We start from the raw sequence: 24,772 nt of genomic DNA on the forward strand, positions 1-24,772 counted from the left end.
TTCACAGTTTTTTCTGTTCTGATTCTGTTTTCACAGTTGTTACCATGATTTCATGGTAACAACTGTGAAAACAGAAGTTACTGTAACAGCAGTCCTAATTAATGTTTGCTTTTTCAATTCAACATTTACATCTGTTGTTATTTTCAAACCGAACATGCATGAACACGATTTGGCACAAGTTAAAAGAAAAGGTAAATTCAATCTGGAAACACTTAAATGCATAATTATCGGCTTCTGATTTTTATGGCGACTGTCAAACTCAGAGAACACAACTTTGCTTTGACTTAAATAAGCAAAGCCAACTCAATTTGCTGCTAACTGCACTTGTTTACAAAAACAAATTGGCATTTAAATAAAACTGTCTTCTTGCTTCTTGCAACCAAACCACATTTTTAATCTTTGAACTTCACCCACACTATCTGTCAACCTGGAAGGAGTCAGTGAATGTAGAACAGGCATACAGTAAGCAATGTGACCTCGCAAGGAGTTAATTATACCGAGGCACTTTGCATAATTAACTCTGTAGCGATTTTAAAAAAGACAGTCGACAATGGATGAAATGTTTCATATTCAAGTGAACAGAGGCTCTCACACATTCGTCAAGGGAGAAAAACATTTTTTTTTTAAATCTTACGTTAACCACAGGGGTTGACGTAGGTCAGAAGTGGATTTGATTAGACAGATAACAATTCTGAATAATACATATTTGTGGCTCATAAAATGTATGTGGCTTGTGGAATCAAAATGATCCATCATGCACCAAGCACAAGTGTCTCTGGACTCGTCAAGTCATAGCACATTCAGTTTGAATTCATAAGTACAAGGACAAGAAAATTACAAAATGTATGTTGCATCCCTAAAAGTGTTCAGGGTCACATCTCTCAGAATGTACAAGTTCAACCCAAATAGTTTTGTAAGTGAGAGCTGGACTGCTCAGAACATACATTTATGCTTTGGAAATGATAAGCAAATTAACAGTATTATTAATTTGTACTGAGTAGAAATTGATGAAATTGATAATAATAAAATTATTATGGCGCCTGAAAAAAACAAAATCAATCGATGCCTTGTTGACAGCCATATCTGGCAGAGAATCAAATCCTCATATTTGAGAAGCAGAAAATGCAACGTTTGGGCATTTTTGCTTGAAAAACAACTGAAACAGTTTGTTGATTAATGATTAATGACTCATTGTTTCTGCTTAAGGATTCCGCTGCTTTTCTTGTAAGACCTGCCCGACTCTGGCTCTGACTGGCTTAGCCTGATATTCTTAACCAATTTCAGTAGTGAGATACTCAGCTGCAGCCGCTACAGGAACATGAAAATTTAGTTTGTGCAGGGTTTTTAGGTATATTTGGCCATAGGAGATGCGAAAAAGAACATTTTCATGTTAATCAATAATGTGGCCAAGGGTATCTTAGTTGCACCTATATTTATCGGAAAATATAATAATAATAATAATATGATGCTTTGTATAGTCGGAACCAAGATGGCAAACTTTTATTCTGCTCACAAATGCGGCCCATACAGACACCTTTTCTACCTTTCACAATAAAAGCCATAGGTGGTATACACTGCCTAACTGCTTATTAGGGGAGGACTTCATTCCCTTTGACAATTTTTCATACAGGCCACTGAATAAAACACCTTACAATATCAATATTTATGTATAAAAATATTTTTAGCAGGAGGAAAGTTAGGCTAACACATTTTCAAAGTTTATCCTCATCATTTCTGTTTGATTGTTGCAAAAAATACCTATTCATTTTAAAATATTTTGTTTCCCTTAGCCGAATTTGTTTGCATTAATCCATTGATTAAGAAGAGGAGGAAGCAGATGACATACTTCATTAATCCCCTTAAGGGAAATGACATTTTTCTTACTTATTTTATACGGCGGCATAAAAAGGCAAATGTTGTCAAAAAAAAAAGCAGTGTGATCCATAACAACTCCTGTTTACATCTGCGTGTAAGTGTGTCTTTCATCCTTACCTCAGATAAAGCTTCAGTGCACTTGTTATTGTCTTAACGTCCCAGTCCTCGCTGGTAGACAGATCCACTTCGCTGCTCTTCTCATCTACATGAATCACAATCATAACACACTTTCTTACAAGAAAAATTCACTGAATGAGGTAACAACACAAAGTATCGAGTAGCTACTCTTTCTCGGAGTGAATTTGTGGGCAGCCTAGAAAGTCCAAATATGCAATATAAATATGTAACTTGTAATTAGCCATGTGAGGATAAAAGCAGTGCTACTAGCCTTGGGGGTCGAGTCTAGCCCCAGTGGATATGGAAGGAAGTTACCGCTTCTGTAGAGGGCTGCTGGTTCTATACTCATTACAAGTTTAATTAATCCCTTACTACTTCATTGGCTCCACAGGGACTCCAGGACTGTGTTGTGCTGAAAATTCAGGCGGCTTTAGTCACACCTTAAGTAACCTCTGATGTATTACAGAGGATGTGGAAGAGCAATGTGTCAGTGGAGTGTTGTGAGGCAGACACATGTGCTGTGCGGGGCTCGGGTCATCATTCTGACTCGAGCGTCGTGGGTGGTAGGTGGTCTGTGTGAGTGAGAATTTTTTTTTTTTTTTTATTTCACCCAAGCACCGTGACTGCAGCGAGGAGATCTGTGTGTTTCTCGGTCTGCTCTGTCCACAAAATGGCCTGTCCAATATCAACTTCTGAGGGCAAATGTTTTTTTGTGGAGAGTTTGTAGTCAAAGCTGCGCCTCTGTGAGTATGCATGAGCAGAGATTGATGGGGTCTGCTCAGGCTCTGTAGTCGAGCACAAACAGGCTTGGACTTGTTAGGTCAAGGACGCAAAAACACAATTCTGGCAATAGCGGTTGGAGCAGTATTGATTGTGAGACTGCTAACCACAAAGCAGCAGCAGGTTCAAAGGTTTAATTCTTGTTATTTTACATTAGTTATCTAAATTAAGCCCCTGAGGATATGACTGTACTGTGTGGTGACTTTAACATAGTAGCTGAAGTTGGAGCTGCAGCTCAAATAACACCCTTAGATGTAGAAAAAATACTCCGCCTTACAAATCCATTCCAAAAGAAAGCTCTGTTAAACTAGCTAATATTTCAGGACCATCACACAATTTCAAAACCAAGGAAAGGCGGAATGGAAAACTGGTCCGATGAGTGTAAAATTAAATGAAAATGACTGCAATGACTCCCAGTATCTTTCAGGATTTATTTTAAAGTCCTATTACTGGTTTACAAGGCTCTTAATGGCTTGGGACGGGCCTACGTTTCCACCTCTTTGTGGTTTTCTAATCGTTCACGGCCTCTTAGATCCTCTGGTGCCGTTTCTTTAATACAAACTACCACACAAATAAGAATATAAAAGATGCAAGCTCTGTAAAGATTTGAAAACAGCAATTGAAAACACACTGCCTTTAACTGTCATTCTTCTTTTTTTATTCGTCCTTTTCTTCTACTTTCTACTTAACTGAAGTTTAAAAAAGGAGAAGACACAGGGTGGATGCCAACAGAGAGTGAGCAAATGTGCCAAATGTTAGCGCACAGTGTAGTGGGGTTTCCAGCATGTTTGGCTTGTGACATGAAAATCTGACATTTGCAAACACTTCGTGCCTTGATTGGCCTGCAGTGTGGAGGTGAGAAAAAGAGCCATGAGGGTTATCAAGTATACTTAAAGAAGGAAAAAACAGCAATTGACAGAGAGGTTCAATTATTTCTTGCTCTTTTTCCTTCTATGAACAACTATTTATGTCAGTTTACAAGTGAACATTAGAACGCAACACTATTAATGTCATCTGGAAGATGCGAAAATGAAAATGTGCAATATTATCACGCCTTTCTCCTCTCTAAGGCACCAGGCGCTTCACTCCTCTCTCTAACTTGTGGAACAACTATAAACACAGTTGACTGAACAAGTTGTACAAACTAGTTCAAAACTGGTTTGCTAGATTGCACCTGTGCTCAAATCATCCTGAACAAATCCGGTTTAAAGGGGCTCTGTGGAACTTCTTTGCTGTGCTAGAGTCTGGTTATTAGTTGACGTTACCGAACTCCATTTCTGTGCAAACATTAGCTCTGTTGTGAGTGAGTACAGTCACATCTTTTGGACCGCCATGAAAGATCCAATGTGAGTCGTCCACTAGGACATTCACGGTCCAGCAGCATTAAGCAACAACAAGAAATCAGTGCTAACTTGGCGGGGTCAAAAAGACAAGCCCACCAGACACAGCGCAAGTGAAGCAACAGTTTCTTGTCATTTAATGAAACTAACCTTTCAAAGGCATCAAGGGTCTTTCCAAGATACTATTTTGAGCTGTTATTATTTAACAGCTGTGGGAGGCAGCATAAAGCTTTCCAGCATCTGGTCTGCTCTCTGGAATAAATGGGCGACCATGTGTGGGCACATTGTCCAACGATTAATGCATCAATGATCATTTCAGCGTTCATTGTGAAAATGCAGAAAGTATTGATTCTTCTATTGGTTCTCCGGGAACATCTCACAGCCTTCCTCAAATTTGCCTCACTCTGCAATTATATCTATAGAACTAAGAAGTCTACCTCAGCAACTGACAGGTCAGAGACAGACTGGAGCTCACTTTTACAGTCTTCTTCCTGTTATATCGTTGCCTGACATTCAATCGGTGCCGCTCTCTTTGTTTGTACTGTAATATGATGGGAGACTCGTTTTCTATCACTCTGTCCTCTCTGATTGGACCCTGGCCATGTCGGTGGGTGAGAGATGAAAAGGAGGAGGAGGAGTGGGAGGATCCGAAGTCTTTCTTCAGGGTTTAAAGCTCGCTTCACCCACTCACTGTGAACTGTATGCATGAAACGTTTGTGAATGTGCTGATTTGTGTAGAAGTAGTACTACCACTGTCATGCACATTAGTCATTTCAAGGATAAAATCTAGCTGACATTCTCGGAAGCTTAATAGATATATCCCACGTCTTCTATATGGTCATCCAGTGTGCCAACATTTGCAAACATTGAAGTGCAAGTAATATGCGGAATGTCTAGACCACGCTTTACAGAAACTTCTTAAGAGTGCCGCAGCGGAGTGTTAATGGAGTCTACAGCATGAGTCGGCAGGTTGGGAGGCTGTAAAGGTTTTTGGAGAGGAAGCTGAGACAGGCTGGCGGCTGCCTGAGTTTGTTGTCATTCCGAACACAGCGCTGAAAGTGAGCTGGTGTCTGCTGGAGACGGCAGGAAACCAGAGAGCAGACAGGGAGCAATGGAAAGGACAGAGGACAGGCTTTACAGAGAAGGAGTTAGAGTGAGACGGGACTGAAGACAAGTGAGAGGCGTAAAGAAAATCGAGAAAGATGACTGACGGACACGAGGGTATGAGAGGCTGTCTTAGTGGCGTGTTAATGAAGCAAAAGCCAAAAGGTGCAAGGACATGGATGGGTGGGACACTGTCTGGTTGTCTGGGGGAAAAATAACTGAATGGAAGGAAGGAAAAGATACACCCAGGAACTTGATGCACTTTGCAGAGACAGGGCTCTGATAGGCTGATTGTCATTCACTATCTTTTTAATATCGCCTCACAGACACATCCATTACGTCAGCACATTCAGCTAACTAGGGGCAACCTAATATCACAGAGATAGTGCGGTAGCATATAAATTAAAAATTTTCAACTCTCTACGCGAGTACATTTTCCAAACCAGAAGGAGGAGAAAAAAGAATAGACTTTAACTTACCAATCATTAATGAGAGGAGCTTCTGGACCTTGGAGCTTACTCCCACAACTCTGTACAGGCCTTGGTCATTAATACCTGATGAGTAACAACAAAAATGAAACTGTATTTGTATAGCAAAGCTGTTCTTTAATACATCTGTTAGATTGTTAAGGAGAGAAAGAACATACAGAGCAAACAAATTAAGAAGAGGCAAACATTAAACACAAAGAATGCAGACAGACATATATACACATATACATAGCAGATATATTAATAATCACAATTTTTATCAACAATTTTTATCAGTTTTTTATCAACAAAGTTAAGCAAGATAGAAAACCATTTGCATAAAGAAATATCAGCCATGTTTAGAGAGACTGGACCCGATTCATGGACTAAAAAAAGAGGTCAGACACAGTAAGCAAATTAATAAGAACCTTAGTACTGCGCAATGGAAGGCATTAGTATTATCTACAATACAAGCTTCCTGCAGTAGTCAGCCTTTTGTTTCAATATTGGAGCAAGTCTGCCCCCTTGTGTTCAGATTAGCATACTGCACCTATGTTGCCTGCTACTACTCATCAATTCTTATTTATTCATATTTACACATCTCAAGCTCACCTCTTGTCTCTATGGCGCTGATGGAGTTCTTCACAAAACTCATACCAACATCATCCAGCTGGGCGTCAACTGCAGGTGGAAGAAGGGAAAAAAACAAACAAACTTTAAAAAGTGTCGAAGCAGCACACTCATCAAACTTAATGACGCTCTTTTACAGATACAAAGTCTGACAGCTGGAATCCTTACTTCCTCTTTCTTTAGAATAAGTCCTCCCAAGATAGTGTCCAATCTGTTTAAAAAAATGTTTTAAAAATCACTAAAGACAAGCAAGACATCTTCAAGGCTCATAAGGTCCATCATGAAAACTTCAATCTTTTCATGTACAGTGAAGTGCTAAATTATCTGTATAAGATGGGTGTTAAACAAGAATACAGTGGTAGATGGTGAGTGTTAGTTGATGACACAGTGCAGGCGGCTGACTCACAGGTTCCTTCCCACCCATGGCCTGCATCCAGAACTTGTGGTCATCCTCTGACAGAGCCTGCACTGTTAGCACCGTCCCTGGCCTGGGAAAAAGCCATACAACATCAGCTTTAGGCAAAGACTTACGGCTAGAGTTCAGTTACATGTTAGGGGAAGTTAGTGTCAATATGAAACATCAAATGTGTTAAGCAGAAAAAAAAACCCTCTCTGGCAAGGGCACTGGCACCTTGGATTTGCAGTAACTACAAATATGAGCCCTCTTAGTCATCCCAGCTGGTTTATTAGACGTACAATCATGTGGGACCAGATGGATATCACGTTACTCATCCCGATCAGAATGGATGTGTGGACTCAAGTTTCCACACTAAATCTGGGGTATTGCTCTTCTATTAATACTGCAGAAAAGGGGCAGGGCAGAGTTAAGTTGTGTGACAAAATGAGATATCTATTACAGGAGGGCACAGCAGGGTGTGACAAATCCCCCCCAGCTAAGTGTGTGACGGCAGCCCACCAAGACAAATCCTCATGACCTGCCCTCTACAATCCAAAACACACTGAGCTACAAGCTAAACCGTGATCAGCAAGTCTGCGGAGCTCAGATCTGTTCAGTGTTAATGTGGAATATCACAGAGGATAATTAATATGCTCTGTAGGTGTGACAGACCAGGCACACAAGAATATTCTGCATTGTGTTCCAAGCAAGAGTCACATTTGAATAATTTCTAATAAACAAACTGGGTCAGTTTATATGATGTAATATACGACCTGCAGCTTAGCTTACAAGCATAATATAATGACAGTGTGTTTGAAAAACAGTGTTAGGTGATGACGTACCGATCTGTAATGTCGAGGTCTAAGCAGAACCTCCTGTCCAACATGTCTGTCGTTTTGCGGAGGCAGGATTTGAGCATGACTGACTCCGTCTCACCCTGGAGCAAAAACAAAAGAAAAATTCATTTTACTATACAGAATCGATGTAAGAAAAAATGTAATAAAAAATAAAGGACTGCATAGTGAGCGGGATTAAGAGATCATAAAAATTGTGTGGCATTAATGACGCACTGTTCCTGTGACTTTTATGACTACTCACAATCTTCCCGCCAGATCTGTGGTCGAAGGTCACCATGTGTAGGATCTTCTGCTCTTTGACAAATGTACAGTAGCGTTTGACCCAACTTGAGCCAAAGGGAGGTGGCCCTGAAGAAACAAGGCACACGACATCCGCAGTGAGTCAGTGTGTAGAGCCAAAATTAGGAGAAAAAAAAAAACATCTTACACTTTCCTGTAATTTAACCTTTATTTTGCAGGTGCAACATGCTGCATCACTGCTGCTGGTGGTTAAAAAAATCACTTGAATAACACCTTGTTTTGTTCACAACAGGGATGAAAGAGAATTACTAGTCTGCCCAAATGTTCCTGCCACAACAAGATAATGGCACCAACAGCCTACAGTTAGTAATGTTTTAGTATAAGCAGGGTTGACACTCTTTCGTGATAAAACAATTCAAGGACTTATCAAGCACTTTTCAAGGACAAATGAATCCCAAAATTAAGGGCCAGTGACTCACATAGATCCTCACAAATACAAGTCTGACCCAGCACAGCACTATACTAGGACTTGAAAGTTTGACCTTAAATAGCCCTTCACTGGCACGTCCAGGCACCACCCAGGTAGAGGAAGGGGGAAAAAATGTTTTTCTTCCATCAGGATGAAACTATGCCAGATTAATATGGACCCAAAAACAAGTCGTTGTTTTTTTTGAATTATTATTATAACCTTTAATTTTCTGACTAGCTAGCTGGCTAATATAAGAAAGAGCAAGAGCTGTAAGGCTACACAATGCATAACAAAGGCTATAATTTTGTTGTGTGAACATTGCATTATTAAATATTTCGACAGTGAACACATGCATTCATTCATTCATTATTTTCTCCTGATAGCTGGTTGTGGTTGGCATACTTGAAGATAGCTTGCGTAACTGTGGGCGGTGTGTCACCCATCCCAAACCAGAGAGGAAGGACGAGGGTGGTAGCCCAAACAATGCAAGCTGAGTATATCAAAGCAGTATTATTTTATTTATTTATTCATTTTTAACCCAAGCACTTTGAAGAACTTCTGGCAAAACTAGTCGACTTGCCCACTTTGAAGGAAAGTTGTAAAAGCCGATGGCAATGGACACTATATACTTAAAGATTCTGTCTTGCGTTCTTGCCTCGACTACATTTTCTTGCTGCAGTTTTTTATGAATGAATGTAACATGACTCCGCATATCAAATCAAGTTTAACCTTATAAAGATCTTACGTTTTTCCTGTACATAGAGGTAGCCTTCACAGCTGATAGGGCTGGTCTGTCTGTACTCTTGAGGTGTCTCCCTGATCCTCTTCATCAGCTCGTACACCTCTGACCGCGCACCCTCAAATCGACTCCTCGTCTGTGGGCAGAGAGGAAGCAAACATACACTCCAGGATGTCAACTCCCGATACTTAGTGGTTAGGTAGGAAGACCCCTCCTTATGAGACGCCACTGCCAATCAAAACTTATGAGCTTCCCTTGGAAACCCCTTTTTTTCCCCTTCAGTTATATCAGTTGAATGCATAAGTAGTGACTAAGAACGAAACAGAAGTCAGAATGTAATATCTTGGAAGTTTCTCAACTATTAGGGTCAAGATGTTTTCTATTTTCAGGTCAAACAAGAAAACACAAAAAGTATACAAGCACTCACTGTATTCGCAAATATCAACTTCATGTGTATTCAAATTATAACAATAAAAAAAAGATATTTCTTACATTCTGAATATTGATTTGCAGGGCTCTTTTATAATGGTCAAAGTCCTTGGCGAGCTCAAAGCCCTGGTGATAAAAGGTGAAGACTGTCTGAAAGAAGGCCAGCATCTAAAAAGATCACAAGAAAAAACAGATACGATATGTTTATCAGAAGAGTCAGCAAGTGAAAGAGAAACTCATAACTAAACACGATTACCGAAATAATTATGACATCTTGTCCGACTATAGAGGGATTGTGACATCATTTCAAGTGAGAAAGAAACTTTACCCCATGTGACAGTTGCCTCTGATTTTATCAAAATGAAAGACGAGCCACACCAGTGCTGGCATGCACACTCACCGGCTCCACACACTCAAACTTCTTTCTCTCTTGGATCTCCTGCAGTTTGCACACATAGTCCAGTGACTCCTCCTGAAAGTGCTGCCTCATGGTTTCCACCTGAATGTCTGCCTGTGGAGGTGGGGAACACACACCGCGATGATTATAGGGACAGAGAGATGCGTGGAAGCCAAGAAACATTATGGTCTTTGTGATACAGGGCAATTTGAGGTTTCTCTTGTTATGGCATTATATTCTTACAGAAGGGATACTGACGCTGGTTGGCGCTATATTAAACACACATGATCAAGTAAATTCATGTGTCCAAAATAACAAAGATTTGTCTCATAAGGCTGTATAATCTGTACAACATACAAAACCCTTCCGATAAATAAAAGCTACAAAAAAAATAAAAATAAATGTGTGCAACACAGAAGGGATTCAGCAGTGGTAGAATAGAAAAATACAATAAAATAACCTAAATCTGACCATCCTATACACGTTTGCAGGCTCACTTCAGGTTGAGAGGCGGAGGAAACTGTAACATATATTTTCTTCATTGTCACCGGGTTAACATGTATAGACAGATAACACGCTCAAACCTACACCTATGGGCGATTTAGCGTTGCCAGTTAATCTACAGTAATCTGCATGTCTCTGGACTGTGGGAGGGACCCAGAGCAGCCAGGGGGCAGATTTACACACAGAAAAGCCTCAGACGTTCAGGGGGATTTGTTTCCCTCTCACTGTGAGGCAACAGCACTAACAACTGCGGCATCCCAGAATCATAGTGTACGTACACAAAAGGTTCTTAGATATACATACAGTTATGTAACAGCACACAACCGAGATTTGCGATGCAACACAGTATACACCACAGATTGACGTTTAAAGAAAGCGTGGCTTTAAATTCACGTTAGCAAGAATCTTTTAAAATTAAAAAATTAAACTAAAATTAGCTCACGCACAATTTAATAGGTTTCATAATTTTTGCCACTGTTCACTGAGTTCCTGAACAACTGATGCAGTGTTGGTGAAGTTCATGACTTCTGTGGCTGTGACCTAATCACAGGGTGTGTTTATTCAGGTCTGATAGGAATCAGTGTTGGTACCACAGACCCATGTGTCCTAGAGAACAGAACAGCCTGCAGTCATAATGTCAACAGTTTCAAGTGTCCTCTCTGGTCGGCGTGTATACAACGTATGGCTGAGCCTTACATGGCTACATAGCATTGCAAAGAAAAGAAGACACTGATTAGCAAGAGGCTGCACATTCTCCAAAAATTAAAATGATAATGTTGCGGAATTGTAGGACGGCTTTTTCCCCGAACCACAGTACAGCAACCAGATTTGACCTTGGTCGTACAACACAAGTGAGTACACATTTCCTTTCCAAACAAGCCAGGAAAACTGTTGCTGCAAGGCACGTCAGTGGAAACTCGCACGGTCAAGCAGGCTTTGCAGCAAGGCTCTTCCCCGAGGCACCAAAGACGAAAAAAAAGCAAAAACAGGGATTCTCTAACTGAACAAATACCCTTTTCCATCCCTTTTGCTGTCATTATGAATTGCTGTTCTGCATGTTACATATCTGTTGGAGAGTTAAGGCAAGGATAAATACCTCTTGTAGTTGTGGCTCTTTCTTCTTTGCTGACATATTCAGAAGCTTTTCCAGGGAGCTGTAGTACTTCTCCGTTTCTTTCTCATACTTCTTTCTTTCCGCCTTGAGAAGGTTCAGACGAATGAGCGGAGGCATAGAAGAAGAAAAAAAATACTACATTATACTTGGTGACAAAGCAATCAAAGCCATGTGTGTAGAACAATTCAAGTGCTATTAGCATTCAACTGTGAAATATGGAAATTTTAACAATCATCAGGGTAACCAAGTATTAAATCACATCAACTGAGGACATGAAAACATAGTGGGAAGAGGAATAAACAGTCATACATTACCCTCACTGTACCAAGATGATCTTTCCTAAACTTTTCCAGGGGTTTCATTAAGGTTTCAGTGATGTTTCTCATCTAGACAGAGACAAAGCCTTAATTATTGCTCAACTCAATGACAAAGCCCATTAATATTTCATATGACACAACATTTTCCACTCCTAAGTGTTTGCTGACCCCAGTGAAGAGTGGCAGCTGTACACAGTTTCTTGGCCTCTAGGGTTTCTGCCTTATGATTGACACCCTACTGGCCTTCAATTTAAAAACAACATAACGGAAATGACATAACTATCATTCAACTTAGTATCTTTGACTTTAACCAATAATGTTTTAATGAAGTCGGTGTTTCTTTCCTCATTCCTCCTGTGCTTCTGCTCTGCTTGTTGCAGGACATGTCTGTGCCTGCATGCCCGTCCTACTTTTCCTTACTTCGCACTGTGATGTCATCCCACTCTGCTGAGCAGGGCTGTGTGCTGAGCAGTGTGTTTACCATTACAGTCTGAGCCTGGCGCTAAAACAGTCATCTCAGTCAGCTACTGATGATGGGCCCACTCCCTAACCTCAGACACTACAGACAGACATTACTGGAGAATAGCTGTTTATAGAGCGTGGCAGGCACTAAATTGTGCATCCCTGTCCAAAGAGCAGGAATGCTCTAGATGTATTTCTTCTATTTATTTATTTTTGTACAGTATTCACACCAAAATGTCACTGTTAATATTGAAAGTATTTGAAAGACTACCTAATTTCTGGTAGGTTATAACTTAATTTCACCACCTTATTTAAGTGTTTACTCACAAACTACTCTAGTGTACTAACCTTGCTTTCCCTTCAGCAAATAACATCGGCACCAACCAGGTGCACACAGAAGCTTCATAACAACAACATAAGTATGCCTACATGAAACAGGAGAGGTTGCACCCACAGTCAGTGCATTTCCACGTTGGCTGCAGTCAAAAGAGAAAAAAATATATGCCTTTAAAATCATTAAAAAATGATTTTTCTTTGATCTCAATGGAATCATGAGGTCAAGTGAAGCTCTCGCGGAATTCATAAGGACTTATGAAATGACACCCACAGTGCTAAGATAATCTGACTGCACTTATACTCGGGCCACAAGGAATTATTGGATGAAAGTCCTTTTCTTTTTATGAAGGATAGTCCATTGTACCCTATGCTAAAGGAGAAAAGAAAAGATGTATTGGGGCACCTTTCCTAGCATTTATAGGATTCGACCAGCTCCAATAATGGCTGCCACTTCTTCAGTCTTTAGTATCTAATTGACAGCAGCCAATGTCTCTCTTTCTCTTTCCCTGCAGAGGGAGTGTGATCATCAGTAAACCATCATAACTTCAGCATCGTAAGCAGGTGCAGAAGGGGGTAAAGTAAGGGTAGACTGTTTTCTGGTCAACTGATTGTGGATGGCGTCATTCTCTCAGATGGAAACATTTTAAATAATTTAAAAAAAGGCTAAAATGGGTCTTGCTCAAATATACTTGAGCAGCTGTTAATATACTGTGGCGGCCCACCCAAATAAAGTATATGTGTGGGAAACACTGCACTGACCATCAAGCCTACATCTTAAATAAATAAAGGCTTTGACAAATATATCTATTACGCAGCATTTACAGAGGTCACAAACAAACAATCAGTACAGCACATCATGTGACACTTCAAGGCTACCAGTTCATGACCAACTGACACCATTAAAATCAGGCTTAAAGAACAACTTTGTATATGTAACTTCCTGCATATTTGAGTGCGATTTTTGTGGTTTTGTAAATTAGCAACTTTTACAACGCTGCCTGATACAGAAGCTAGTTTTAATGGTTGTGTCATATGGACTGTAGTTTTATGTGGACCTTGTTTCCAGTAGTAGCTCATGTGAATCTGTCTTGGTATTTAAAGCTGTAATAATGCACTCCTGTCCTCTGTGCAGCCACTCCCAGCCAGGTGCTGTAACAGTGACCCTTAGACAGGCAACAAGAGTTATACACCCTTGGGGAAATGGTTTGCTCTGCCTTCTGGATCCCGTCTGTGCTGTATATTGGAGAAAATTATATTATGAGTGCCTGTCCGGATCTCTGGTGGATAACAGAGTCAGACATTATTAGATGCAAGTATTCAAATATGGCCAATAAAAGGGGTAGGCTGGTTGGAAATGCACAGAGTCCAGGAGTACACAGTGTAAAAACTCAAGTGCAATACAGGCAGACAAAAACACAGGTATTTTCCCCAGCTTTCAAGCAGGTTCTGACTGGTTTTTCTCACCATCAGCTCTCTTTGGTCTTCTAGGTTCCTGAGGAATGAGGAGAACTCTTGCAAAGACTCATCTGAAGAAAGGAAAAAAAAAAATCAAACACAGGAGTAAATGCAAACATTCTGCCCCACTTACGATCACAACCCAGCAGCCTAAAATACATTTTGATTATCAACAGTTCCCCCCACAGGTGCACACTGAAACCTGCCCTTAATTTGCTGGTAGCAAAAGAACCGTAAACAAACATTTAAAACTGCATGTCTGCATGGTGGTTACAAAACCAGTGGTTAGTTTCCATCACATGATTGGGGGGGGGGGCAAAGCCACACTTACCAATACATTTCTCATCATCGGTCTTCGCGTCTCCGATGTACTCAAACTGAAACTCTCCCAGCAAATGCGCAAACTTTCGCTGTGCCATACCGAGCTCTGAAAATAAAAATTAAAAAAAAACAAAAAAACATTAGAAGCAGTGCATTGAAAAGGAGGCAGAATGCTTTTATGATTTGCTGTCAAGATCTACTAACATGTTTAACTGAATAAAAACGTTTCCACTACACACAACAATTCATTACTATTTTTGTTATAAACATATTGTAAAAATGAACAATTTCTAAGAAAAGTAACACAATATAAGCCAAAATGGAAAGTAGGTCTGATGCCTCACACAGCTTTGCAAACATCCTGTCTACAGACGTGTGTTACATCCTGTTGTGCCTCTAACCCTGGTGTACCAGGAGGGCAGGTACCACAGTTTAACAACACATGCAAACAGAAAGCAAACTATACTTAAATATCTGTCTGCAAGTCATGAATTACATAAATAAGGATGCTACTGATGTATAGTGCAAATTATGGATAGCCCCAAAAATAAGTAGTTGTAGTCTACCCTAGAGTTGTTCATTATGGGCAAATTATCATCTGTTTTTTTTTTTTTTTTTTATGGATACATGAAACTAGGTGAAGTAACAATTTTGAAATATAATGCAATGTCAGTCTCATTCCCTATTTAAATAAGAAAAAACAATCATTACAAAAGCAAACTTTTGCTGAAGTAGTTGTATTTGGTAAATACCAGTGTAATACGTGGTTTACAGTGTGTGCATGTACATCTAACATTCTGATGAAAATGCAATAGCACTGCTAACTTAATAAATCTAATTTAACAATGTATTGCCAAGCCCTTATTCAATAATAACAACATAAATCTCTCATGGAAACTCTAAGTAATATTAACCCAGAGATCTTTCTTAGAAGGCCTATCATGCAATTACAGAGTTGTTATGAGACTTAGTTGATTTCAAAACAAAAAAGGGCCAAAGCCAACAGGGTGGCCTGGCACAACAAATCAATAAACATCCCCTTAATCTTGGGGTTGTTAACCTGTTTAATAAACAGAGGACTATATGGAGGCAAATACCGAGCCTACCCTATGGCTAGCCGAACCTCAGGCAAGCCCTAACATGGGTGACTGCTTCTCTGAGAAACACACTGACTCATGTAAACCCAGAACCCTACATAAATACTCTTACAAACACAACAAGATTTGTCCGCCCTCTACACCCCTCCGTAACACAGCAAACCAAATCTATTTCCAAACAGTAAAGAGTTTCCCCCAGATGGGATCTCTGACCCGTGGCCGTCCCCTGGGGAACCCTGACAGAATGCAGCGAGGGTATTTTAAGACTGGAGCTTTGAGCAGTATACTGAGGAGCAGTGTCATTGGATTTGGCAGATAGCTGGAACCCTATAGGGAACAATCAACCGAGCAACGCCGCTGCACAGAGCTGTGAGACACTGCTGTAACCGCTACGAAGGAATGTAGAGCTGTAGCAAACAATTATCTTCATGATTCGTCTTCATTTTGCATTTATTCATCATTTATCGTTGTAAATAACGCGTTGTTGGGTTTTAAATTGGTGCCTGGTCAATAGATGGACTTTGAATTTGAAGACATCAGTTTTCAAAGTAGGTTCTGTCAATTCATATTTTAGCTATTACCTTGATCTTTGCAGAAGCAGTATATGTTTTCGTTAAGAACAATAATACACAAAAGTATTCATTTCTTTGAGCCGTTTGTTATGTCTTGCTAATATCCATCCATGGCTATCCTGCAGCTTACCACACTCCATGTTCTCGGGGCAGTCTGTGTACACATGCTATGGATTAAATCTGCAGTCAGGCCCAAAGCTTAAACATGTGAGAGGTGTTGGACAATGTCTGCCTGAGCCTGGCACAAAGGGCATCGCTTCTGCCTCAGCTGTTTATTTCAAACAGTTTGACATACACTGCTGGATGCTCTTCAGCTCAATCTCACATCCTTACAATTCCAAAGCCCGCAAGGAAATATGGCCTAGTTGTTGCCACCTGTGGGCAAGTCCTCTGGCTAATTTGTCCAAGTTGTCGAAATACAGGAAGCAAAGGGACGCAAACCAAACAATGGGACAGCTTGTGTATCAGAGTATTTACAATTGTTTGTCTTGTGAGGTGGTCTTTATATAGCACTTGGAGGAAATGTTCTTTCTTTTCTTGGGGGTGAGGTAATTGTTGTCTTTAAGACATTTAAAGTTCAAACAACAACACAAAATGCTAGAACTGTGCATAAGCACAAAACAAGCAAGGTGCCTGAACAGTACAATAATAGCAAATATATTCATATGACAGTAAGCAAAACAAAAGGATTCATGAATGACTTGTTTATGCCTCATAACAGCTCATTTCTTGGCTCATGAACCTCTACAAGATACTGCACAGACCTGACTCCAGATCATTAATCAAGACCGCAGAGGGTCTACAGTACACTTGTCCTTTCCCTAGATACCACATAGACCTGGTAGACATAAAATATGCCACTGCACAGGCAACATTACAAGGCCCTGACAAACACTGGCAGCAGAGTGTCAAATCCTCTGGCTCAGGTACTGCTTTAAAGATAGTCTTTTGGTGAGGTCAGAAGGAATGGGAGGAATATTACGGGATGTCCTATGACCATCATATAATTAGATGTGAGTTACTGCAAGAATTCGTGTAGAGCAGAAAAGTTTAGAGTAGAAAATATTTGTTATAAACTTGTGTCCACAACAGCAAATCATTTTTGGGACCACATTAAACATCCACTGAAAGCTTATTCACTTATTGGCCAAACTGTCACAAAGGTGACTTCTAACAGGTGTAAACACAACCTGATGAACTGCTATGTGGGAGTGTGTAAGTACGGGTTACGGGCATTATTTTGAAAATAAAGGTATGGCAAACATAAGCCTGTCGGGTCATTATTTTGGAAGCAAACACTGAACATAGCAATTTTCTTTGAAGTGACTTTAAGATGTAGAGGGAATCTAAACCACACAGACAGCTGAGGTCCCGACCAGGGTGTCCAAGTCCATAAAAGGTGACTCTGGTCACCCTGGTCTAGGCAATAGTCCTTAATTTGCAGCACATGGAATGACTGCAGACAACACAAACCTTGGCAAGCTCTATGTGCCTAACTCTATCATGGCGTAAATCCAGTAAGCAGGATGGAGACAGGACATTGGGAGTAGATCTCATTGGACTGAGCTTCTTATACCTCTCCTAGACTTAAAGTGGGAGGCTTTCTGTTTTGATGCATGCCTCTTGTGCTGACTGCACCACTATGATCATATTTCACCACCACCGCTAATGTTTCCGTTGTCCACTTGTAACACAGAATGGAAGTCCATGGTCACTAACGTGAGTGGTGAGAATACGGGTCCCTCCACTCACCACCAACAGAAGTTTTCAAATAACTGCCAAGCAAACTGGAAGCAAATTTGTGAAACGCTGCAAAAAAGAAAACAAATAAAATAAACTCGTCTATGTGAATCGTTTTGTCAGAAGATGGTGGTATAGGCTACACTGGCTGTATCTGTAATAGACAGAGCAGAAGAAGTGCAGGTTGCAAACTGGAAAATAAAACAAACAGTTATTTGCCATCCCGCACTGAACCTAAGAGAAGAAGAAGAAACAAAGCCAGTCACCTTGGGCCATCTACAAGGGAATGTGGGAGTTTATCTGGGAGTGGGAATCTTATGGGAATATCTGTGAAAATGCCATCAGAACACACAGCCTCCTCTTCTTTTGGTCAGTCATCTGACTTAAATGTTTGCTGCTTCAGAAAAAGCTATCTTTTTTTTTTTTTAATAAATTGTATCGCTTCCAACAGCCATTTCTCTATTTTTTCTTGTTGTTGTTGTTTCATGCCATTACCAAAGGATCAGCATTTCTCAGCATGTTGTTTTGGTCAACACTATCTGCTCTCACCTGCATTGTTTCCTGCTGTAGCATGCAGCAGTTTTTTGGCTACAAGGCAGGTTGTTTAACTGTCCCAAAGAGTCTGAAAAAAAAAATTACTACTACTTTACTCATATCTCTGAGTGTTTTGTGGGGATTGTTCATGTTTCTGCCTCCTCCCCCAGTGCCTTTCAATTATGACTTCACCTAAAGCTTGATCCTAGGCCTCTTGCTGTTTTCCATCACTGTACCCCATCTTAGTGACATCATTTTGAAAATATAGCATTCACTGTAATTGCTCTAACTCAATAGTCTTTGTTTGCCCTTCTAATGATCTTCATATCCAGGCTTGAAACTAAGAGTGCCCAGCTGCTGCTGTGTAATCTGTGAAGCAGTCTGCCAGAGGAGCGCGGGGAAGATGAATCTTTCTGCTTTAAACCTTTTATAGAAAAGCAATTTTAGAGGTTGTATATTTTTCTTATTTCATAGCTCCTGCTGTGTCTCTGCTAATCACGTCTTCTTCATGTGTTTTGGCTCTGCCTTTGTTTGGCTTTATTAGCAATATATATATATATATATATATATATATATATATATATATATATATATATATATATATATATATATATATATATATATATATATATATATATATATATATATATTTTTACTTTTTCACATTTTCCACCTGCATGCCAGACAAGAATGAAGCTTCAGCTACATAATGCGTCTACGTTATAAACAAGAAGCACATGTTATAATCCATTGTTAATTGTAGTAGTAGTAGTAGTAGTAGTAGTAGTAGTATGTGAATCTGTGCCCTTTACGGAGTCACTGTTGGGCAACTGTAGTGCTCAAATTATGCCAAAACACATAGAAACCTAGAGTGGAAAGTTCAGCTGCTCCCCCACATAGTAAAAAAACATGTTTTGACAACATAACACTGAACCTTGACACACCTTTACAAAGCCTCAACACACTATATTGTGTCTGACGTAAGAGCTGGGCAGTATCCGGTGTCACTGTGCTGTCAAAGATAATGAAGAGCTGGTGGCATTTGGACATTAAAATCAATAGCATCCGAGCAGTCTCCAAAGTATCATATGATTGAATACAGCATAATGAATGCAGTAATTCAACTGGGTTGTTGAATGATGCACTACTTTGCCATCTCTTTCATAATTTACTTGCCTCTTTTTATTGTGTACATATATATCTACAGGGAGGAATTTGTGTCATGTACATTGCATTAGTATATTAAGGGTATCTTTTATCTCAGCAAAGACAAGCATCAAGGCTCAGGTCTGGGTGGACAATTAGTGTGTACTCCAGGAACAGTGATGTCAATGGATAGATTTGCAGGCTCTTTATTAGAGCCATATGTAAGCTTGGTGTACAAATCACGCCCATCCACAATCTGATTACACAAGCTGCACATGCATGTTTAACTCACTGCAGGGTGGACAGTTAATATGAGAATATATGAGGCCAAGCTGTGTGGACTTCATTACATAAAACATGAAGAATGAATGTTATCCGGTTACACGAAGCTCCTCCGGCTGCTAAACCGACGTCAGGCAACATTCAGGGCAGAAAAAAAAAAAATGTAGGCAGCGTTCGTGTCCCTGTGCACTGTCAATTGAAGTCAAAACAGCATAGATCAACTGGATACAATCAGCGGAGCAATAAACAAAAGTGTCAGATGAGAGAGGTCTGCATAACAGATTGAAATGATAGCTGCTGTCCTCGAGGAAAGAATCATCACAAGATAAAAACACCTCGCGCACACACACACACACACTCAGGCACACAAGAGTCCAAGGCAAAGGCTTCTCCAGCTTTTTGCCTTTTAAAGAAAGGCATTTCAGAGCAAACCTGGGAACTGTCAAACTTGGCTAGTTTCTCTGCAGAAAGCCAGAGACCCCAGTCTACTGGCTTCAGCGTATGAGTCATACAGACCCCACCTTACATCTATCTGATATTACAGGCCAGACCGTTCTGTAACAGGAAAAACATGAGAAAAAAAAACCTGGTGCCCCTAGTCAGAGGAGGTGGGAAGAAAAACAAAGATGACACAATGGGGAGGGTACTGAACGACAGGACTCTGGTTGTTACGGAGAAACCACACAACAAAGTGGAAGCTGCTTCCTTTTTCTGTTTTTTTTTTTTTTTAAACAAGACCACTGTCACAAAAAGACAAAATGCTGAGATAGAAAACACACGTGAAAAATGAACATCAACTCAGACACTGACTTGAAGCCTTTAAGTTTTGCTCTTCAAGAGGCACCTTTGACTTAACATTACTTTTGACACAGAAAAGGCCATAATTATGACAACCAGTAATTATTTTTCAGTAAAAAGGATTTGCAATTCTCCAAATCCACAGTTCAATTTGTTTTTCGGTTTCAAGGTCATAATTCAATTCAGTGTTGGATTTACATTGTCTCTCCGCACTGGGTGGCTATGTTTATTTTTAGACTAAGCGCCGAGGTGTACTTAAATGCACCATGACATCCCTGTTAGCGCACACATCCTTTGCCGTACAGATCGATGTGGATGTCAGAGTTTAAGACGTGCTCCTGAACGCAACATGAAGTCCTTCTGAGTGTGTCGAACTCGAGCACTGATGGACGGCGGAGGAGAGCAGCAGAGATAAATCTATAGAGATAAAGACACCAAAACACTGCAGAGACGTTACTTTCAGTACAAGCTGTTGCTGTGCAGACTCCTTCTCTGACACACACATGTTCTTACAACCACATTTACAGTAGTTGCAGAAACTGTGTGCTGAGGAAAAAAAAACAATCACTGAGGGCAAATTCTCCGGTGTCACATGTGTGAACTCAGCAGTAACACACTCTACTCTGTAAGTCAACAACAAGGATATAAGCTATAAGGATATAGTTGCTCTGTCTATGTATACATCTGCACAGAGTGAAGATTGTTAAGCTTCCACTAAACAGCAGCAGTTTTTACTATAATTCCTCCAGAGGTGAATTTGCCTCAAAATTGCATGATATATACAAAATGTACTCTACGTGTCTCTCTCAAAAGTGACACAATTATTACTCAATTACAGTCATTCTTGCAAAACATCACTTAGAGCGCATTTCAGGATAAAACAGTTATTTCACTATTGCAAGAATGAGTTTACCCAAGATAATAAACATGAATAACCTCAACTTGCTTTTCATTTACTGTGTGTCTTAAAGCAGGAAACTTAACATTACATGTTCTGGCTGCTGCAAAACATTTTCCGCAAACCGAACCAGAAAAGGTATGTGCATGTCAAAGTTCAGCCGGCGAAGATGTCCACAGTGTATTCATTGACGCCTGTTGGAGGGGTTGTTTGTTATGATTTCTACGCTCTCATCAGATGTGCCACTTAGGTCAGAACATGCCTGGTCCAGGCCACTCGAAGGGCTGCCAGCGTTTACATGCTGCGCCTTTCCACACTCCTTCCTGTTCCACTCTCCCATCTTTTCCAGTATGAATCCCTGCCCCACACTCCGCTCCCACCTTTGCCCTCAGCAGCGCCAGCCCACCCATCCCACCCATCCCCTCCCACAACCTCTCTTCCCCCAAAGCAGGGATTACTTCATTCATGACTTCCTGATCCTAAAAACAAGTCTGAAGGGTGAGGCATGCGCTGAACCGCATCCTGTCAATGAAGACCAAGTGGCTTATCAAAGATGTATCGATGTCTGATCGCATATCCACAAACTGACAGTACATCACACAATCAAAGAGGTCTTCATAGTTGTACATTTTGGTATCCACATTTGCGGCTTCTACCATATAAAGGCACCCTGACAGCACAGTTGTGCCATCAAGCGACTCACTATCATTTTTATAGCGGGCCTTGTTTTTTCTAGAGATGAAAAAGCGTTCCTCCCACATGACTTCACGTCTTGTGCTAATGCGATTTTAATGAAAGATTGGGATGTGGGTCTTTGGCAGAATCAGTAATGTGATTACAGAGAGCAGCACTGAGCCAAGGCACACCATGGCAGGCTACTCTTCAACCTGCCTGCCAGTAAGAAAGAGACTTTCACATGGCCGGAAAGAGGAACTGAAAGTGACAGAAGAAATCATTTCGCTCTGTTTTTCCAATCGGTCAATTCATCAGAGGAAGTCCAGCTGGAAAACGACAACGACTGACCCCCAACTGACAGCTCTGTCCAACTTCACGTTTCGGAGGATTGCGGCAACAGCAGTGCGCGCAGGAAACGGTCTCGCACTTGATGAAATTAGAATGAACAAGTTTACATTTCCTGCTACAAATAAGACACCAGTGCTTTTGCTGAGGACAACAGTGAGGGGTGGTCAAGAGGGTACAGACAGGACACGGTTCCTGTGGAGGAAACCCTCTGAAACAGAAGCACATCTGCATGTTGCTCCTCTAGTGGGCACTTCCATGTCATGGCTCTCTGGCCCCGTGCCCCGCTATAAAGTTTCCTCCCAGAACCAAGGTCTTTCCGTAGTGGGACATCCTCCCAGCCAGAGAAGTGGAGGGAGTCACTGAGAGGCTGAGAAAGGCCCGGGACTGGGAGATCCACCATTGTCTTTTTGGGCTGTCTAAACAACAGATCCCTTTGAGGTCAAAACAGCAAGTAAAGCGTTTTCTGACACAGCTCCTCCTTCATCCACAGTTGTAAACACGACCAAATCTGTCAGTGTTTACTACAGAATGCTAGATTAACCATTTTACTACACTGCTGAGTGTCAGATCTTACGAGGGGGCCGTCGGCGACTGTCATACACAGAGAGGATTACACAGCTTAGCCTCCCCGAATCAACTCCACGCATCAAAAACAACCGTCTGAGTTCATCTGGCGAGGCTACGCTATCTACTTCAAAGCTAGCAAACTCCAAACAATGACGACACAGGGGGAGACAAACTGCTGGTCCACGCTGTATCATCTCTCTGAAGAGCGGACTCAAACACAGGGTCACATTCTCATGAGACAAGATTATCAGTTATGTCCGAGTAATAAGAGCCAGGCTGGCACTGAGCCAGACACTGAGTGTAATTAACAACGCTACAACTTTATAACTTATTCATACTCCAGCTACAGCTACAACTACTGTGAACATACCAGAGTGCTGAGAAAAAAATCTGAGAATAGGCTGAAAGACTGCATAAACATTTGGTTTAAACACTATGGTTATTGTTTGTTCTGGTCACTGGGAGAACAACAAGAGGGAGTTTTCTTTCCACTGGCCATACGGCAAGTGAATGTTACACTTTAACCAGCCACTTAATGGATATCCATTTTTTCTTTGGCTGGTGATTAAAGCCAATCTAACAGCCACTTGGAGGATGGAGCTGAGTTTGAGCCTTTCCTGTAAGTTAAGATTGCAACCAATATTTATCCCCATTAAAGATTATTCTGCTAATACTTTGTCAGCCGATTGTTTGGTCACATGTTCCCAGAGCCAAAAATTACTTCTTCGAAATCTTTTGCTTTTGTTCAAACAACATAAACCGCAAAATACTAAGTTTACTATCCTATGAGACTAAAAATGTGTTTGGTTTTTTTTCTCCTTTTTCCAAGAGAGACATTTGCACATCCTTGAGGAAAGAAGATCTTGTTCTTAGTTAGATCGGGACTGTTAACATTAGTATGATCAATAAAACATGATGCTCAACAAAAGCAGTGTGCTGAACTCCTTTACTCAGGGCATTATTCCTGGAAAAAAAATCAATTCACTGCTAAAAGAGACGTCGATCATGTTTTTTGTCTATTCGCTCATTGTTTCAGCTCGACCTGCAGCATGACTGTCGCTACTGAAAGACAGCTGACAGCTTTTGTTTAATCAGCAACACCTTAAATTAAATATCAAAGTGGGAAACACCTTCTGTACATAGCAGTCGACTGTTTTAATGGCTGAATAGTAGAGACAACAGCCAGGCCATTGGCACTATCATCTTTATTTGCTGTGGCAGCTGGATGATGACAGGTAAGTTGTTTTGCTCACAATTAAACAATGACTGATTGTTAAATCTATAAAATGTATAAAAATTGAGGAAAGTGCTCAAAGTGACATTTTCAAATTGTGATTTTTATCCAACCGACATGCTGAAACGCAAAGACTTCATTTTATATCATATAAATCAAAGAAAAGCAGCACATCCTTACATTTGACTAACTGGAACCAGCAAATATTTCAAAACAAATCCTAAAATGACTAAAAATTACCAAAGTAACTGGCGATTCATTTTCTTTCAATCAATTACTCGACTAATCATTGCAGCTATAGAGCAGAACAGACTGAGAGCAGATGACCGTGACCACCAGCTCCTTCTGGAAACTTTAACTGACTCTGCATCTGTCACAGAGGGAGCGTATAATGACCGAGGTTCCCTGTTCCCTGTCTTATTCTCAACAGGCTAACAAGGACCTGATGAGGGGTAACCGACATCGCTGCGCATGACACCCTTTGAATGAATCAACGTAAAAGAGTGAGGCATGGTTTAGCCGCAGTCATAT

General features: G+C 40.6%; 1 protein-coding gene across 5 annotated transcripts in view; it reads right to left on the minus strand.

Moving 5' to 3' along the window:
* The window catches only part of arhgap10 (Rho GTPase activating protein 10), a 53,784-nt gene that overhangs the window by 26,029 nt on the left and 2,983 nt on the right, over positions 1-24,772 (minus strand). For 3 of the 5 annotated variants that reach the window (XM_037101921.1, XM_037101919.1, XM_037101928.1), the window contains exons 2-15: positions 14,361-14,456; positions 14,039-14,100; positions 11,774-11,845; positions 11,442-11,543; positions 9,845-9,955; positions 9,508-9,612; positions 9,022-9,151; positions 7,809-7,915; positions 7,553-7,647; positions 6,720-6,801; positions 6,482-6,524; positions 6,296-6,364; positions 5,696-5,770; positions 1,993-2,077 (exon numbers count right to left, since the gene is read on the minus strand). In XM_037101921.1, coding sequence (XP_036957816.1) covers positions 1,993-2,077; positions 5,696-5,770; positions 6,296-6,364; positions 6,482-6,524; positions 6,720-6,801; positions 7,553-7,647; positions 7,809-7,915; positions 9,022-9,151; positions 9,508-9,612; positions 9,845-9,955; positions 11,442-11,543; positions 11,774-11,845; positions 14,039-14,100; positions 14,361-14,456 — 1,234 coding nt within the window. The other 2 variants (XM_037101941.1, XM_037101936.1) reach the window with 2 other exon arrangements.

Source organism: Acanthopagrus latus, chromosome 1 (assembly GCF_904848185.1).
Source record: "Acanthopagrus latus isolate v.2019 chromosome 1, fAcaLat1.1, whole genome shotgun sequence".
NCBI lineage: Eukaryota > Metazoa > Chordata > Actinopteri > Spariformes > Sparidae > Acanthopagrus > Acanthopagrus latus.